Below are 19,768 nucleotides of genomic sequence, written 5' to 3' on the forward strand. Positions count from 1 at the left end.
TTGAATAGGTGACAAACACATTGTCAACTGTGGTGATGCTCAGTGTAGGGTGAAAAGTCTAGGAGAGAAACAGAATGCTATATATAAGTGCATTGAAATAAACAGACATGCAGAGCCCATCATGGTGACCCTGCACATTGTGTGTTCTCATGAGAAACGAATAAGTTATGGTACTAAAGAATTAATAGTATAGGAGGAAGAGGGGATCTAATTAATGTTGGATAAAAAAGAACATGCCCATGTCTGCTCTGGAATATACTCTCCAGGTAAAAAGACTAAAATTGACACTGGAAAGATAAAAGCTTCTAAAAAATGTTATTGCACTTAGTGGCTAAAAAAAATAATAAGGGAAGTGATTAGTATTTTACATTCTAATTTATACCAAGGGAAAAAACAAGGCTGCTACATAACTCCAGAGGGCAACACTTGCAATGTTTTCTTATTGTTATCAATAGGAGCAGAGCCCTTAAGAGTGGTATCATATCTATGAAGATTCCAACTTTTCTAGATTTCAGTAGTAAGAACGTTTGAATGATGACCCATTGCTATCACTGGTACAAGTAGTGTTAGAATAGGCAAAACCTTGAAAGTGCAATGGTCCAAGAAATATTAAGCAATATATCAATATGATCCTACTGTTACTAGATTCAAAGTCAAGTTAGAAAAGGCAAAGATCATATCTGTTGCATACTGACTTTGTTGATGTTATTTCAGTTTTAACATGATAAAACACAAGCATTTAATTCTAAACCATACATTCCTAAATTCAATTATATTACCTCATAATTAAACTTAAGTTGAGTTCTGTAGATTTTTATTCAGAAGTACTTCGTCAGTCTTTCCCTCTCCCATTTCATCTTCTCAAAAGCTCCAGCCACATTCACATCTTGGAGTCTTTCACCTGTTCCCCAGAACTGGAATTCTCCCCCATATATATAAATTTGTTGCTTTCCTCAACTCAAGTCTCTGCTCTAATGCTAATGTCGCTTCATCCAAGAGGACCACCTTGAGAATCCCTTCTAAACCAGAACACCCACAAATCTCTATCATTTTAGCTTACTCTAGTTTTCCCTCATACGATTTATTTGTACTGCTGTTTTATATATATATATATATACATATATATATATATATATATATAATTGTCTATTATCTGTTATCTCTATCATTCCTGCATTATATGAAGTATTAGGGCAGGGATTTTGTAAATATTAAATAATAGATTTTCAATGAATTCTTGTTGAATGAATCCCTGTTCAGGATTTTATTGATTCATGCCTTACTCTCCCAACAATACAGCTTTCTGAATTTCATTACTGACATAAAGTTTTCCTGCTAAAATATTCCTATGCCATCAAGTTGTCTCTATTGCCCAACTTTCAAATTTTTCCAAAATGTGGTCCCATACTGCCTTCTAACTTTGTATAGATTTTCATTTTTATTTTTCATTTTCTAATATAAATTCTCCCTTCTATTCTGACAAAAAATTTCTCAGGGTGACATGAAGAATTCAAAACTCATGATGAGCTCTACCATTCGGTTACTATGGCTAGAACCCATCCTTAAAAGACCAGCTCTGTCTACAATTCTTCCATGAGGTGCATTTTGATAATTTATCTTTCTTCTATATGTCTTCACTGAAAGTATAACAAAATTTAGCACTTACTTATATATTGCTTGCAATTGTTTATACTTTTTCATAATTTTTATTATTGTCTCCAAAAGTTCTTCCAGTTTAGTAAAGTATATAGTAAAGTAAACAGTGTCACCACTCAGAAATTAGTTTCCATGATTCCCTTTTCCTTTTATTTTTTTCTGTTTCTCAACTCATTTTTAAAACATTTGCTTTTTAAATCTGCCCATTTCGGGCATTGATTTTAAATGGCTTTTCTAATTATTTAGTTTGAAACTGATTTTTTTTTTATCGTTCTGTCCAGGTTTGGAATAATTTCCAGAAGGAATTTTTTTTCTGGCTAATTCAAAATTATATAGAACAGCAGTAAGTATGCCAGCTAACCAAGTCCTGAAACCCAAAGTATAAAGAAAACCCAAGTCAGAAACTTCTCAGAGTGATGGGCTCAGTTGCCGTCAGTAAATGTAAAGAGATTCAAAACATTCATCTGGAAATCAGCCAGGAAGGGTGAATTCTATTCAAAAACGTTTAAGGTTAGTGGGGCAAAGGAATGAGAGTAAATGCAGTAATTACATACTCCAGTAAATGCAGTGTTGTGATTTCTTGCATTTGGATAAAATGCTCCAAGTTGCATCCAGCGGGCACAGAGCTGATATTCCGAATTGTTGAAGAAACCACAGATATCTGCTCCAGTCTAAAATACAGTTATATTTAATTAATTTTAATAGTTTGTTTCTTAATATTAACAAGTGATGAAGATAAAAGGAATAGAGCTACTTACATATGACATTCCAAACAAACTAAATTCCATCATACCTAAAAAAATTAGGAAAAAAATTATAGAAGGCCATTATTTCATATATTTTGACATTTTTTTTTTCTATTTATGAAGATGTTCTATTTCTAATACTGACCTCTAATTCAATGAAACATTTTTCAGGTTATTGATATACTTTTCTTTCATTTCTTCCCATGAAATTTATGTATTTTTTACTTTATAATGTTAATGACATTTATAAAAATAAGACACTCTAATAATGCCTCCTTGACACTTTCAAGATGACACATTTAGATCACAAAACTGTTACGAACACATTATAGTATGAGAAGAAAGCGTTAGTGATTCCTTTCTTAAAAAAATAAATTTATTTATTTATTTATTTTTTATTTATGGCTGCATTGGGTCTTCGTTGCTGCGTGCAGGCTTTCTCTAGCTGCGGCGAGCAGGGGCTACTGTTCCTTGTGGTGTGTGGGCTTCTCATTGCAGTGGCTTCTCTTGTTGCGGAGCACGGGTTCTAGGCACTCGGGCTTCAGTAGTTGAGGCTCGTGGGCTCTAGAGTGCAGGCTCAGTAGTTATGGAGCACAGGCTTAGTTGCTCCGTGTCATCTGGGATCTTCCCGGGCCAGGGCTCAAACCCGTGTCCCCTGCATTGGCAGACGGATTCTTAACCACTGCACCACCAGGGAAGTCTTCTTTGGTTTTATTTTTAAAATAAAATGCTGTCTTTGTAATTATTTAACCATAGGTCTCATTATATGAAACAAATTGAATTATCCTTATTAGCTAAAAATCTCCTGAGGAATGATCATTTTAATAAAATAGAAAGCATGTGAATTCCCAGCTCTTTTTTTTTTTTTTTTTTTTTTTTTTGCGCAGCGCAGGCTCTGGACGCGCAGGTCGCGGCCATGGCTCACGGGCCCAGCTGCTCCACGGCATGTGGGATCTTCCTGTACTGGGGCACGAACCCGTGCCCCCTGCATCGGCAGGCAGACTCTCAACCACTGTGCCACCAGGGAAGCCCCCTCCCAGCTCTTCTTTTAAAGGAATATTTCTAAACATTGATTGTTTTCCTTGAATCCTAATATAAATAGTAAAGAATTTTTATGTTTAGATATGAAACAGAAAAATATTCTCTTTAAAATAATATTTCATTTACTCTTTATCCAACTATTGTCAGAAAACTTCCAAAATTTGGTTTGAGATGTTTCATACTTTAGCATCTATGAGTGATTCTTATTCCCTAGAATCTAGAATTTCTAAGCATTTCTATTCTTAGCTCTATATGTTATCCTTCCCGTATCTTGCCCTTTCATAAAAGGAAACTGAGACCAAAAGGGATGAAATTATTTTCTCAAAATAAACTAGATCCTGCTTTCTGGCCCATTGCCTTTTCATTATGCTGTTTGTCATAAAATATGATGCCAAAAGTACATTTCAGAGAAGGACTTACAAAGTATATGAACTAGCAAAAGTGAATACCTAATAGAAGATTTAAAAGAATAATGATAAAGATGGTGACTCTCACATACCAATGATAGATTTGTCCAAATTGTCCCATTTTGCATAGCTGTCTCCAAGCCAGTGTCCTACCCATCTTCCAGCCGTAGGATATGTAGAACGAGAAATAACAATTCCTCTTTTGCCAGTTGCCTTCTGCAATGCACTAATATAGATGGAGAGGATCTATGAGTTTTTATATGAGGTATTTTCTTTGGATATTTCTACTTAGGACCACTTCATTAAAGAAAAAAACTATCCGATTTATGGTGTCTATGCTGTCTCTTATTACGACTAGCTCTTTATAAGTGAATCTTTGCTCATTATACTATAAAATCCTTACAAGCATAAAGGACATCTTTTTTCCTTCCAACATTTTCCAGAGTGACATGTCTAAGTGGCCCTTTATTTATTGGTTCAGTGAATACAAGTCAACTATTGATATTATCAAATCAACTAATTATATTGAAAGTTTTTGAATGAACACATTTTATTCTACTTAAATGTGTTCTCTTATAAAGATTTAGGCTCCATTAATTGCTCCAACCCTTCTTATTTATAATTTGTCAACATTTAATCTTCATATTACTCTGCAGAGAATATTTGCTATAATACTCCCTGTTTTAGGGAGTATTCATATATATATATTAATTGGAAAGAAAATGTTTATTTTTATATTACTTAAAATAATTTGTATATGAACAAGGACTAGAGAACTATATCAGGAGGAAATATTTCAAATACTTAATTAGGCAGATTTGTAACCCATTACCATGTTATAAACTGTATCTAATCATTTCCTTGTTAAAGATGGACCACAGTAATTGTACTGATTTGTTTATACATAAAGCTTCTTAAATGACACCTTGAGATTCTTGAGGTTAAGGACTGACTTAATCTTCTTTATATTCTTTACACCTAATACATATAATAGTAGCTTAAGAAACTTTTGAATTCATGAATATCTCAAAATTACAGGAAACTGAAAATATTTTAAACAGATATATGATGATATATTGAACCATCTGTTGATAATAGAAACAATATTGTATTTGCTAACTTAAAATTTCCTACTTGTATGTCTCTCTTAAAAAATCATATAAGAAAACGATCTTCACTGCTTCATTTTTTATAACAAATATAAAGGATCTAGTCAATTGAGAATCAGTAATATATTTAACATATGTCACACGTATTTGCAGACATTTAACAAGAAATGAATGTATATATAGGGAATGGAAGAACTGATGATCAGTTTAGGAATCTTCATGGAAACTTGTATCTTAAGTTTAGTTAATTGGTAAAGAAAATTCATTTTATTTAATTGATATAAAAATTATTTACAAGGATAGAGTTGTCCCAAATCTTTAATGTTTCCACACAGAAGAAATACATATTCTTGAAGGTTCTTTTCTTCTGCCTTATGTCTTACTTTTGCAAAAAGTCTTTACTGAGGCTTTAAGTTAATAACCAAATATATGCCTTTTTAGATTTCTGATTGAGAAGAATTCTGCATAAAATATTTTCATAACAATTTTCTCTTATGGGAAATGTAACCTCTTGCATTAGAAAAATCTCCTTTGTAACCCTTCACAGAATATTTCTTATTTGGTAAATCACTTGCCACCACTAAAACTATAATTTAAAATTACATAGCTATAAATATTTTGTAGACATTTCCATCATGCTCCAACTTTACAGATGGTTAATCACAATGAACTTAATTTAATTTTAAGAAACACTTTTCAACCATAATACAGTTTGTTCTCTGTTACAAGTTGATTTGGAAAATTTAGCTTATAAAAAGAATTTCAATATTGTGTTACAGAAACATTTTTATTACATGTTTATAATTGTCTACGTGAGCAGTTTTTTAAAAGTATTAGAAAAGTTATAAAAATATCTTATGTTATTGGGAAAAAAAAGTCCTTCTAAAGGAAAACAATGATTTTTAGAAAACTGTACATGTAGATTACAAATGTGGGTTATGTGAAAGGAGAATATTGAACTGAAAAAAAAATTAAATAGTTTAAAGCCCTAACAATAAATAAATATCTTTATTTTTGTCATGGTTTCTAAAGATAATAATTTCAAAATGATTAAGTTGACTACTGTTTTTAATTACTGATGAAATCAATTGGTAAATATACCCCCAATACTGCTGTCTCTGACTGGGTGATATTAAATTATTTTAGAATACTGACCGTAATGCTCAGAAAAGAGAAAGTTATACAGGATTGTTTCTCTCAATGTTTATTTAAAAAATCTCTTTGAAAACTAAAGACTTTTTTTGAATTATATTTTTAGAAAGCAAAAAATTTAGTATTATATATTTACTATCCATTAGAAATAGTAACTTGCCAGTTTCACAACTCAAAGAGACTCACCATTAGATCAGAAAATGTAATTTCAGTTTTAGAGTTGGATAACAAGTTTTTGTAAGCTGAAATATTTCCATTGTTTCTGAGTGTATAAGTAAAACTTAAACTTGAGATTTCTTTAGTGAGAAGAATGTGAAAGTCTAAACCATGGAAATGGTTTTAGGGATTCAGATCTCAATCTTTTTTAAACATTGATACCAGCTATATCAATGTTCAACTCAGCCATATTAATCAGAAAGTAATATCTAAGAGACACGTATTCCATATTTTTTCAAGTTACTAACAGTTAATTAGAGAAAGTTACAGCTAGAACCAAGAAAACTTCCAAATTATATATGACCTGTATAGTGTTTTTCTTTTTTTAATCTATACCGGTCTTATTTTTTGTTAAAAAAATTGCAAGAAGAGGTCACTTCCTATAGTACACAATTCTCCCAAAAAAAAAAGCCCCTCTTATTTTTCAGGTTAGATTCACTAAACATCGAAAAGCAACATAATTTTCCAAGTTGCTAAATAACCCAGTCTCTAGGAATATCTGAGAAAAGAACTTATATTTATTAACATTTTTATTTCATTCTAAATTAAGATTACAAAAATCTTGGGCATTTACTTAAAAATTGTGTACTTAACACAACCTGAACTTCCAAAGGGAGTCAAAGATTTTGATTTTTCTATGTTCTTTCTAATGAAAAATATGGAGTACTCTCAAAAGTCATTCAAGGTATTGTTGAAGATGAAAGTATGGAATATATAGCTGTATAATCCTTGGATAATTATCTGAGATTTGAACACACAATTTGAAATTTTAAAAATATATTTCTCCCTATATCTGAAGCATAGGCTTTATTTCAGTACAATATTGAATTTTAAATAAGACAAAGATCAATTGAAGACTGAAAACTTTTTGTATGGGATTTATACATGAAACTTCTTCATTTGCCACTGATCTCCAAGGTTTTTTCTATGAAACTGTTTGCAGTCTTTCAAGCTGATTATTTACCTCCTATTTCTGCATCCACTCATTCTGTTCTTTCCTTGTTTCAGTTGTTTGTTTCATGTTAAGTGAAGAGCACAATAACAAGAACTAGGTGAATGTCAAATGTGTGCGAATTTTGAAAACAGAAAATGAGTCACAGAAAGGAACAATAAAATGGTACAGTCTGAGTAACTTAAGAAATAAATTACACTCTTAATCCTTTCAGTTTTCTCAAATGATAAAAAGTCTTTACTCTCCATTATTTGCTTAAACATAATTTATTTATAGCATCCTTTTACATTTGTCAAGGTCTTAAACGTATAATGACTATATTTAATCTCTAAAATATCTGAAGGAGAGTTCAACAATTTTTTTTCTCATATAACTGAAAAAAATAAATAGTAAGAAAGTATTTAAAAGATATAAAAAGTCTATAGCTATGCATAAATTGGGCTTTTTAACTCAACATTTAAAATTTATTAATCTGTTTAACTTAAACAACAAATGTGGTTAAATTTTACTGAAAAATTTTATGGACAGGAGCAAAATTAACATTATTAAAGGGATGTTCTTTGGAAGATTGTACTGATATCTTCTTCATAATGTTATTTAAGAGTTAAAAATGGGTCTTAAACATCTCTAAACACCTTTGTATATCAACTATTTAGAAATTTACCTACTTTTGCCTTGAATTTATTTATATAATTTTGATAGTTGTGGTGAGATAAAAATTGATTCACTTACATTTACTAAACATCCTACAGTGTGTCAGGAACCATGCTAGATTCTGTAATGTGCTCCAGAAGTTCAATTTACTGCCCTCTATGAAAAAAAATATTTTCTTCCAATTTTCCTTAAAGTACATACTTTCATCTCAAGATGCATAAGTTTTGCCAAAGAGTTCATCACTCACTTCTCAATATTTTTGTTATGTTTAATATCTATAGCTTTATGGTAAAGTGAGGTTAGCTGAGGATAATTGTGTTCCAATATTATGCTCCAGCAGGGTTAACTAAAGAAGCATTTGTCCCAATAAAAAGGCATTATTGAAGACCAGTTTGTTTACTCTTTTTTTTATATTACAAAATACTTATTACGAATTTTTTCAAGTTGACATTGTTAGTGTTTCTCCAAAGTGGTTTCTCTTTATACACAACTTTGAATTACTGCATAATAGAATTTATAATCTTGAAGAGCCTCTATTTTGATGTTATTGTCAAACAACACAAAATTCTAGCACAAGACAAGGAAATTCATCCTCACCTCAGATCCTTATTTCCCAGGAACCAGCATTGTTTTATTTCCACTTAGCCAAATATATTTTAATTGATTATTATTCTTCTCTCCATGGAGATTTAAAATTCATTGGCATTGTCTAGTAACATACTGACACATTCATTAAATCCTAGAAGTGTGCCAACCATATCCTTGTCACAGATCGACAAAGAGCAAATCCATGATTCTTATCCAGAGATCCCAATTGTAGAAGCTATAATGCACTTATTATGGTTTAGGTGGCCATAGATATCCTAGAAATAGCTTATGACAAATTTCATTTACTTTCTTTGCCTTGGTGAAATGTAGTTTCCTTCCTTTACTCCCTAGCATATTTCTTTTTTTTCTTCAAGATCAGTTCAAATGATAACTTTTCTTTTGATGTCACTTCTATTTTCCTGATAGAGTTAGCTGAGCACTCTCCTTGTTTCTCATAACACTATTGTAGTATCTATCACATTACACAGATTTTGCTTTTTTGTCAGTTTGTTTACTCTTTTTTTTTTTAACATCTTTTTTGGAGTAAAATTGCTTTACAATGTTGTGTTAGTTTCCGCTGTATAACAAAGTGAATCAGCTATATGCATACATATAACCCCATATCCCCTCCCCCTTGTGTCTCCTTCCCACCCTCTGTATCCCACCCCTTTAGGCAGTCACAAAGAACCAAGCTGATCTCCCTGTGCTATGCAGCTGCTTCCAACTAGCTATCTATTGTACATTTGGTAGTGCATATATGTCAATGCTACTCTCTCACTTTGTTCCAGCTTGCCCTTCCCTTTCCCTGTGTCCTCTAGTCCATTCTCTGCATCTTTATTCCTGTCCTGCTGACGATCCTTAGTCTTTCTGTATGTTCTTAGTGCCCTTACATTGGGATTTGGTCAACAAATCTGTAGTCATTCATTCACGTTATAATATCTTAAATAATTCACATATTCTAGGTTGAAAAAGAATTTGGTGCTAGAAATAAGATAAGCATGTTTCACTAAGTGAGGAAATATTACCCATACCCTTTACTCCAAAATGCTTTTCATTCTTTTTCCAACTTCCGTCATATATTAGAACCATGGTTTTCAACCCTGGATACTCATTAGAACCACCTGGGGGATTTTTAAAAATTCAGATGCTTATGCTATAGTTCAGATTAATTAAATCAGCATTTATTAAAAAATCTTCAGTTTGAACTATATTTAAAATAGATAACCAACAAGGACCTGCTGTATAGCACAGGTAACTCTACTCAATATTCTGTAACAAGCTAAATGGAAAAAGAATATATATATGTATACATATAACTGAATCACTTTGCTCTACACCTGAAACTAACACAACATTGTAAATCTAATATACTCCAATATAAAATAAAAATTAAAAAAAATAATCTCCAGTTGATTACAGTGTGTAGTTAAGAACCAGTGATCTAGAGCTGCACTGTGTAATATAGTGACCACTAGCCATGTGGGGCTATTTAATTTACATTTATGAAAATTAAATAAGATTTTAAATTCTATTCCTGAGTCACACTAGCCACATTGCTCAACAACCATATATGGCTAGTGGCTACCATATTGGACAATAGAATTATAGAACATTTCTATCATTGCAGAACATTTTATTGCACAGTGTTAATAAAGACTTGATACTCAAAGAATGGCCTGTATTCCATCATCATTAGCCTCATATAAGATTTTGTTTAATATGGATATTAACGTTTAAGAAGCTTAAGGTCATTGACATTTATTGTTATTTGCTAATAATGGATTTAAATAGTAGATTTAGTCAGATTTCATGTTTTAATTAGTGACATCAAACTATATATTATTTACTCAATTATTCATTAAAAATTATTCTTTGAGCACCGACTATTTGTTAGGCATTTTGCTACTATAAGCTGGGTGCATACTGGGGAACAAAATAAAATGGTTCAGGGTTCTTTTGGGAATTGGATAAAAATTTAAAACAAAGATACAGAGAGAGAGACAATTATTCTAAGTGCCATGAAGGACCAAGTAAGATAAGGTCAGCAGGGAAGGACTCAAAAGAGGTAACATTAAATTTAATATCTAAAAAATAAGAGTCAGAAACGATGATTATGAAGATTGCTTACTCATAAGTAAGTTTCGCTTGTGACCATCCATATAGATTGTGAACATCATAATGCAAAACGGATGATCCATCACTAAGAATCTGCTCAGTTTCCATACACATGGTTCTGAAATGTAATCCATCAGTTCTTTTTGTGAGTTCTGGGGAGAATTAATCAAAAAAAATTAATATGTTATAAAGTAACTTATATTGAAATATGTAAATTGTAACTATAAATTATTTTGGCAAAACATTAATCATTGTTTGAAAATATTACTGATTTTTCAACCATTTGTGCACTTTGTTTATGCTAATTATAAATGAAAAAATGGTCTGCAATGTGATTGCAATTACAGTTGTGACTGGAAAATATGTGCACAATTTTACTATATTCAATAATAAAAATGTTACTAATTAACATGAACTCATAAAAAACTGAAAAGTAAGTGTACTCCGAAAAGTCTACTATATTTTATGCATTTAGATGAGAAATACTGATTAAATAGATTTAAAAAAAAAATCCATTTGCTAACATAAAGCCCTGGCATATTTTCTCAGTTTCAGATGCAAATTTTCAGAGCTTTGCCATCACTTTAGATGTAACTGTTTATGCAGTTTACTGCCTACATAAGAGCATGAGGATGAATGTTGAAAGACCGTACTTTTCCCTCCTAGGTCAGGGACAACCAAAGAAGTGTTGTTAGCATTGTTTCACTTTTTTCCTAATAAAGAAAAACTTTAAAAAATCTTTATAAAAGATTTTAATTTTTTATCTTAAAGAATATTTAGAATTCTCACATCTGGGAAGATTCTTAAGAAAATCAAAGTAACAACTTCAAATTTAGAAATCTATTCATATAGATAAAACATGTTTCTTGAGTTTTCTTCTCGAAGTAATGTTAGATGATTTAGATGATATTGGTAACGGGTTGAGATGTGGTCCAGTGTGTAGATGGGTAGTGAGTATTGGAAATGTGCATCCTGTTCTCTATGTCATAAGGTATATAAACCTGATTAATAAATAATAATAGCATGATAACAGCCAAGGCACAGCAGCAATATTGTACCTGGGAAATAAGGTGGATAATTTAGCTCTGTATTTCTGCATTGATTAGTAGTTGTTCCATTTACAAAGCTTGATGGTTCATTCATATCCTTAAAAAGAGAAAGAAAAGTAAACAAAAAACAAATTTAGGGCATATCTTCTTAAAAGAACTAATTCAGAGACCCAGTAAATTAAAGTAGGATATTTGAATAATAGTACTTTACTATTCTAAAAAGCAAAAGTATAAGGCATCTCAACAATACTAAAGCATTTAGTTTAGCTCAGTCTTTCTTAACATTTTACAATTCACATCTCCTTTTGAAAACCATAAAATGTCCTATTTTTCTCTGTAGATAAAATCTATATAAAAGTGAATTGTTTTCTATGTTTCTAGACATTAAATTATAATAGTGTATATTCCCCCATGTCTTTCCCTCCATTTCTGCCCTGGAGCCTTGTATCAATTTTTTTAAAACAATGGTTTGTGGTTTTTAAAACCACAAGATAATAGTTTCCAAATACAGAAAATTTCAAAGAGTATCTCTATTGAGTACACATTTCAGAATTTTAGTACCATATATAAACGGACCATCATATAAATATATAAATTAGTTGTCATTTAAAGGTGATTCCTCCATCATAAAAAGGTTATCTTTTCTGGATCAAGATATAATTATTGGGGATATATTTAATGGAATCCCTTATAGTACATAACTTTATATAATTAAAGAAAACTATCTTTATACAACTTTACATCCTCAAGGCTTATACATAACAGCACCCCTATAAGTTTCTTTAATTAAAAAAGTAAGTAAATTAATGCATACGTATTGAAAAATCAGCAGAGTAGAAATGTCACCTCCAAAAATCTAGATAATTATTATGTAAATAACTCCTGTATTAAATATTTACTTGTGATAAAGTAAATTCTTTTTATGTTATCTCAAAATTATATTAAAAATCTTATTGCCAGAATTTTAAAGTTAAAATTAGGATATTATTTAGAAGATGATTTTGCTACATCTGTAAGAGTTTATGACTTCTTATACCAAAGACTGACAGCCGAGTGTGAGGCATATCTATATTGAATGAAAATAAAATAAATATTTATAAGCATTTATATATCATTATATAAAGAGACTATTTTGGTCTCTTGGTCAAGTTGAATATATTCAACTTTAATATTCAGGAAAAAGCAACTAAATACTTAAACTGAATTGTTAAAACTGAATTTTAACAGTCTTTTGCATAAGAAAGTTCTATGGAAAAAATGAGTGAGCTAATTTCATAAAGAATACTTTGTTAACATTATTAAAATCTAGTAAGAATTTTGCATAATCAATACACAATAAATAACTTAAAATATAAATTTCTTGAAGTTTACTTACAATCCACAAGCCATCAAACTTCATCTGGTTATTGTAGAAATCTATAATTTCCCTTGTCCACCACTCTGCTGTGGAGTTCCTGAAGAAATCTGGAAAAGCTACATGAGCTCTGGAACCCTGTAAAAACAAAATTTAGACCCACATATAGAAAGTCATAAGAGAGACCAGTCAGTCACACATTTATCTGTCAGATTCACAAGTGATAGTGAAGGCAGCTTGATCTCAACTTTAATGAATGTGTATGATTTTCCTCCAGCCACTCAAGCCTATGTGTGTCCTTAAATCTAAACTGAGTTTCTTATAGACAGCATATACACAATTTACAAACTGTTAGCTAGACTAAGAAAAAAAGAGATGAGAATTACAGCTGATGTCACAGAAATAGAAAGGATCATAAGAGGCCATGATAAATAATTATACAACAGACTGGATAACCTAGAAGAAATGGACGCATTTCTAGTTTCAGACAACCTAACAATATCTGATGAGTAGAAATGCAAACATCCTCAACCAAAATATTAGCAATCACATTCAACAGCACATTAAAAGGCTCATAAACCATGAATAAGTGGGATTTTTCCCTGTGAGGCAAGGATTATTTAACATACAAAAATCAATCATTGTGATTCAGCACATCAACAGAATGAATGATAAAAATCACATGGTCAGGGCTTCCCTGGTGGCGCAGTGGTTGAGAGTCCACCTGTCAATGCAGGGGACACGGGTTCGTGCCCCGGTCTGGGAAGATCCCACATGGCGCAGAGTGGCTAGGCCCGTCAGCCATGGCCGCTGAGCCTGCGCGTCTGGAGCCTGTGCTCCGCAACGGGAGAGGCCAAAACAGTGAGAGGCCCGTGTACCGCAAAAAAAAAAAAAAAATCACATGGTCATACCAATAAGCAATGCAGAAACTCTATTTGATAAAATTCAACACTCTTTCATGATAAAAACTCTCAACAAACTAGGAATAGAAAGAAATTACCTCAACATGATAAAGGCTCTATAATAAATGCCCACAGCTAATATACTCATTTAGAAAAAAACTTTCAGAGTTTTAGTTCATATCAGAAACAAGGCAAGGATGCTCACTCTTGCCACTTCTATTTAACATAGTCCTGGCAATCCTAATCCAAATAACTAGATATGAATAAGGGGGAAAAAAAAAGCATCCTAATCAGAAAGGAAGAAGTGAAAGTGTCCCTGTTTATAGATGATGTAATCTTATATGTAGAAATCTCTAAAGAATACACACACACACACACACACACACACACACACACACACAACTATTAGAATTAACAAATACATTCAGGAAAGTTGCAGGATACAAAATCAACATGCAAAAATCAGTTACATCTCTATAGACTAAAATAAACTGTTTGAAAGGAAAATAATCTCATTTACAGTAGCAACAAACAACGATAAAATACTTAGGAATAAACTTGACTAAGGAGTTGAAATATTTGTACACTGAAAACTACAAAACATTACTGAAAGATATTGAAGAAGAAACAGAAAAATAGATAATCCATGCTCATGAACTGAAATAATTAATATTGTTAAAATGTCCATAGTATTGAAAGCAATCTGTAGATTCAATGCAACCCCTGTCAAAATCCCAATGGCATCTTTTACAGAAATATAAAAAACAATCCTACAATGTATTTGGAACCATAAAGTCCTTGAATAGGCAAAATAATCTTGAGTAAGTAGAACAAAGCTGAAGGCAACACATGTCCTGATTTCAAAATATATTACAAAGCTACAGTAATTAAAAGTATGGTCTTGGCATAAAAATAAACACATAGGCCAATGGTACAGAATAAAGAGCCCAGAAATCAATCCACACGTGTATAGTCAACTGACCTTTGACAAGGGTGCCAAGAATATACAATGAGGAAAGTATAGTCTATTTAAAGAATGGTGCTGGAAAAACTGGATATTCACATGTGGAAGAATGAAATCAGACCCTTATCTTATACCACAGACAAAAATCAAACCACAATGGACTAAAGACCTAAACGTAACACCTGAAACTGCGAAACTTCTAGGAAAAAACATAAGGGAAAAGCTTCATGACAATGGTCTTGGCAAAGATTTTATGGATATGACACCAAAAGCACAGGCAAAAAACCAAAAATAGACCAGTGAGACTACATCAAACTAAAAAGTTTTTGCACAGAATAAGAAACAATCAACAAAGTGAAAAGGTAACCTACAACCCAATAGAGAAAACACTATAACCCACTTAGAAAATGGGCAAAGATTTGAATAGACTTTTCTCTAAAGTACACGTACAAATGGCCAACAGATAGATGAAAAGATGTTCAACATCACTAGTCATCAGGGAAATGCAAATCAAAACCACAGTGAGATGTCACGTCACACCTGTTGGGATGTGTATTATCCAAAAAACAGGGAAAACAAGTGTTGGTGAAGATGTGGAGAAACTGGATGCCTGTACACTGTTTGTGGGAATGAAAAATGGTGCAGCCACTGAGAAAAACAGTATTAAAATTCTTCCAAAAATTAAAAAAAGAACTACCATATGATCCAGCACTCCCATTTGGGGACACTTATCCAAAAAGACCTAAAATCAGGATCTCGAAGAGGTATCTGAACTCCTATATTTATTGCTGCATTATTTACAAGAGTGAAGATATTGAAATAAATTAAATGTCCGTTGATGGATGAATTGATAAAGAAAATGTGGTATATACAATGGAATTCTATTCAGTCTTCAAAAAGAAGGAGATTCTCCAATACAGGGCAACATGAATAAACCTTAAGGACACTATGCTGAGTAAAATCATCCATTTATAGAAAGACAAATACTGCACAATTCCACTTATATGAGGTATCTAAAATAGTCAAACTCATAGAATCTGAGAGTTGAATGGTAGTTGCCAGGGTCTGGGGTTCCAGGGGTAATTGGGAGTTGCTATTCAATAGTCATAAAGTGTCAATTACACGAGCTGAATAAGTTCTAGTGATCTGCTGTACAACACTGTCCTTAGGGTGAAGGATGCTATATCTTAAACTTAAAATTTTAAGAGTAAGTATCATGTTAAGCATTCTTACTACAAAAAAAATTAAATAAAAAAAAGAATTGTTCCTTGGATTAAATACAATAAAATGTAAAATTGCTTCATAGAGTGACTGAAACATGTTGGTATTTAAAAAAATAAATAAATCTGATTTAATATGGTCTGATATAGAGAATTAGAAAATAAGCCATCACATTTTTTTTTTTTTTTTTTTGCAGTATGTGGGCCTCTCACTGTTGTGGCCTCTCCCGCTGCGGAGCACAGGCTCCAGACGCGCATGCTCAGCGGCCATGGCTCACGGGCCCAGCCGCTCTGCGGCATGTGGGATCCTCCCAGACCGGGGCACGAACCTGTGTCCCCTGCATCGGCAGGCGGACTCTCAACCACTGCGCCACCAGGGAAGGCCCAGCCATCACTTTTTTAAGGAAAGTATTAAAATTGAATTATTGGTCAAAGTCGTCATTAAATCCCAGTGCTGAATTTCTTTCAGTTAAATAGTTAATCAATATGAAACTTACATTAACAGCTTCATCTATTAGACTTTCATCTTTTGTTACATTTGGCAAACCTGGCCAAACCTACAAAGAGAGAAGAAATGGGAAACCAGTTCAAAATAAATTCAGTGTGGTATGACTGTTGTAAACAAAGTGTAATAGAGTTTTAGAAGCATATTACAGACTCAAGATCCCCAGATCAGTAATTCCTTCAATTATTTTTTTCAGTTTGTGTTCTGGTATATGTATCATTTGCAAACTATTCCCATTTTCCATATTAATCTCCTCTTTAGTAGGGCAAATAAGGAAAAGAATACCATCCTTTGTCGTCAGTAGCGATTTTGCAAGCAATGCATGTAACCAAAAGGTCTGGTCAAGAATTAATATGAAAAGCATATTCTAAATTTAATTTAATGTGGTATATTAAAACTCTTTCTATAATTACTCCAGGATTAAAATCTAAAAACAAAAATATATTTTTATATGAAAGGAATTGAAGATCTGAGTTGGATGATGCCATGCTGAGGCAAATATCTTCTTGGTTTTTGCAGTTAGTACTAAATCCTCCTCTTTCCCACACACCTACTCCAGCCCCTGCCCCCTGCCTACCAATGTTTTCTTCTACCACAACCACAAACACAGAACAGAGCCCAAATTCAATCAGGCCAAAAGCTCTGGGATTTAAATCTATGTTGTAGAAATTAAAATATAAAAATGTAAATAATCCACAGAGTTGTAATTACATACAAGGAATTAGTTGCTGATAGAGAATAGTGCTTGAAAGGTAGAAATCTGAGAAAATGTATAGAATGAGAAAATATAAAATGAGGAGAAAGTAAGAAGAAAAAAAACCCCTTTCTGTAGTCAGTACTGTATACCTGTAATGTTTCTTAAAACATGATTTTTCACTGTTTATCACATAAGTTTTTCTATTTTACTTTTACCTTTTTATTCTGAAATATTTTCAGACTTATATAAACATCACAAACATTATACCTAGTGTTTTTCTATACACTTCACTGTTCTTCCCCTAATATTAACATATTTATAACCACTGTACAATTATCAAAACCAAGAAATTAACATTAGTAGAATATTATTAACTAATCTACAGTCCATGTTCGAATTTCACCACTTTTATCACTAACATTCTATTTTTGGTCCAAGATCCAAAAAGGCTCCCATATTTCATTTAATTACATCTCCCATTATGGGATTTTTTTTCATTCTAGTTATGACTAGTGGATTTTTTCTTTACTCTTTATATATAAGCCAAATCAGGATGCTTTCTATAATGTGTTAATATACACAGGTTGGGATATTATTGCTTAAATGAAATACAATGAATTATATTCCCTGTTCAAGTCAGGAATACTATAAGTATAGCTTTTACAAACACTGTTTCTTTTATCAATGAGATGTTTTTAAGAGAAGTACAAACATTTAAATGACCCATGTAGTATAGAATAGTGAATAACCATATTATTAATGTCAGTTTTATAATAAAACACAAGAGGTACCAAGAAATACAATAAAAGACAATTTAAAGATGAAACAAATAGTATTTGGACATAGGACATATAAACTATTTCTTTGTTTCTAATAATTTGGATTGAACTCAAAGAGTATTATTTTATTACCTATTAAGTCATTACATCTCTCCCTCTGAATATGTTTTTAACTGTGGCTTAATTAAATAGAAACTTTCAAATAGTATTTTTACACTTATTTTCTTTCAAGATATCAATTCAGTACCTTTGCCCAACAAATATCATTGGTGTTAGGCCATTTGACAAAGACATCTTTCTCTTGTCCTCTTTCAAAGGCAGGGTAAGGCTTCGTTTCATTTCCTGAGATTGCTGGATCCTAAAATTAAAATGAAATACAATCCAGGTAACTATGGTATAAAAGTATAGCCACTTGAGTAGCTGTAATAAAATGTTACAATTTTCCATTATTAGATTATCATTATATTGTATTCTTACATGGACTGACAAAGGGACTGATGGCATAAACTTTTTTGTTCTAGTTAGATTGTCTTCTAAATTCCCTAGAAGGAAAATTTAAGAACTTTTGAAAATGTATTAGCTATGATTTCAAGCAAGATTACAGGTGTTTTTTGCTTTGGTTTTATATATCCATGGGATTTCTGGCTACCTACCTTGCTTTCTGTAACATATTGATGAAATATTCTTCCCACTGAATCACTAACTTTTAAAATTAAATTTATTTATTTATTTATTTATGGCTGTGTTGGGTCTTCGTTGCTGCACACCGGCTTTCCCTACTTGTGGCAAGCAGGGGCTACTCTTTGTTGCGGTGCATGGGCTTCTCAGTGTGATGGCTTCTATTGTTGCGGAGCACAGGCTCTAGGCATGCGGGCTTCAGTAGTTGTGGCACATACGCTCAGTGTAGTTGTGGCTCGCGGGCTCTAGAGCACAGGCTCAGTAGTTGTGGCGCACAGGCTTAGTTGCTCCGTGGCATGCGGGGTCTTCCCGGACCAGGGCTCAAATCCGTGTCCCCTGCATTAGCAGGAGGATTCTTAACCACTGTGCCACCAGGGAAGCCGCTGAATCACTAATTTGAAGGAAAATTTTTAAACATGACAAGCATAAGAAGCAGTCCCAGAGAATAAGTTGAGAATTGTATAGGAATAGAAAATCCATCATCACTTTGTGATAGTGTCTGTAAATTGAGACCAGTCTATAGCTTGGGTGATTACTAGAAAACAAACTGCCTTTGATTCCCAGCTTTATTTAGTCTTAAATCTCTAAGGATACACCTAAGAATGAAGGTAGCCTGCGGCAGCCATGTAAATGAAATGAAGTGTTAAAGGAAGAAAGATTTAGATTTGGGAGTACAATCCAAAATTATATACTTCATATTTTGAAACACGTTTTCCTTCCTCGTTCAGGAGAGAAATCTTAACAAAACTAAGATAATAAGGCTCAGATAGAATATAAAGTATAAACACTGACCAGGACAATAATGTATCTCATCCCCTCACTTCTTATTTTGTCAACAAACTGAGGAAGGTCACGGAATTCTTCATCAATCGTAAAGTCTAGTTGCCTTTCCATGTAATCAATGTCTGTGTATTGAACATCCTGAAAGGTATAAGAATTTTAGTTGCGTAAGATTCAATAGAGGGAGTTTGTCACATTCTGTTG

At 32.3% G+C, this 19,768-nt stretch overlaps 1 protein-coding gene across 1 annotated transcript in view; it reads right to left on the bottom strand.

Annotated features, from left to right (window-relative positions):
• The window catches only part of SI (sucrase-isomaltase), a gene marked incomplete at both ends in the record, with an annotated part of 98,762 nt that overhangs the window by 13,502 nt on the left and 65,492 nt on the right, over window positions 1–19,768 (bottom strand). Inside the window, 9 exons of the mRNA XM_079923371.1 lie at window positions 2,211–2,327; window positions 2,415–2,449; window positions 3,943–4,076; window positions 10,650–10,788; window positions 11,695–11,782; window positions 13,061–13,177; window positions 16,623–16,682; window positions 18,354–18,464; window positions 19,577–19,705. Coding sequence (XP_079779497.1) covers window positions 2,211–2,327; window positions 2,415–2,449; window positions 3,943–4,076; window positions 10,650–10,788; window positions 11,695–11,782; window positions 13,061–13,177; window positions 16,623–16,682; window positions 18,354–18,464; window positions 19,577–19,705 — 930 coding nt within the window. The remainder of the gene's footprint in view (window positions 1–2,210; window positions 2,328–2,414; window positions 2,450–3,942; window positions 4,077–10,649; window positions 10,789–11,694; window positions 11,783–13,060; window positions 13,178–16,622; window positions 16,683–18,353; window positions 18,465–19,576; window positions 19,706–19,768) is intronic.

This window comes from Stenella coeruleoalba, assembly GCF_951394435.1.
Source record: "Stenella coeruleoalba genome assembly, chromosome: 5".
In the NCBI taxonomy this organism is placed as follows: domain Eukaryota; kingdom Metazoa; phylum Chordata; class Mammalia; order Artiodactyla; family Delphinidae; genus Stenella; species Stenella coeruleoalba.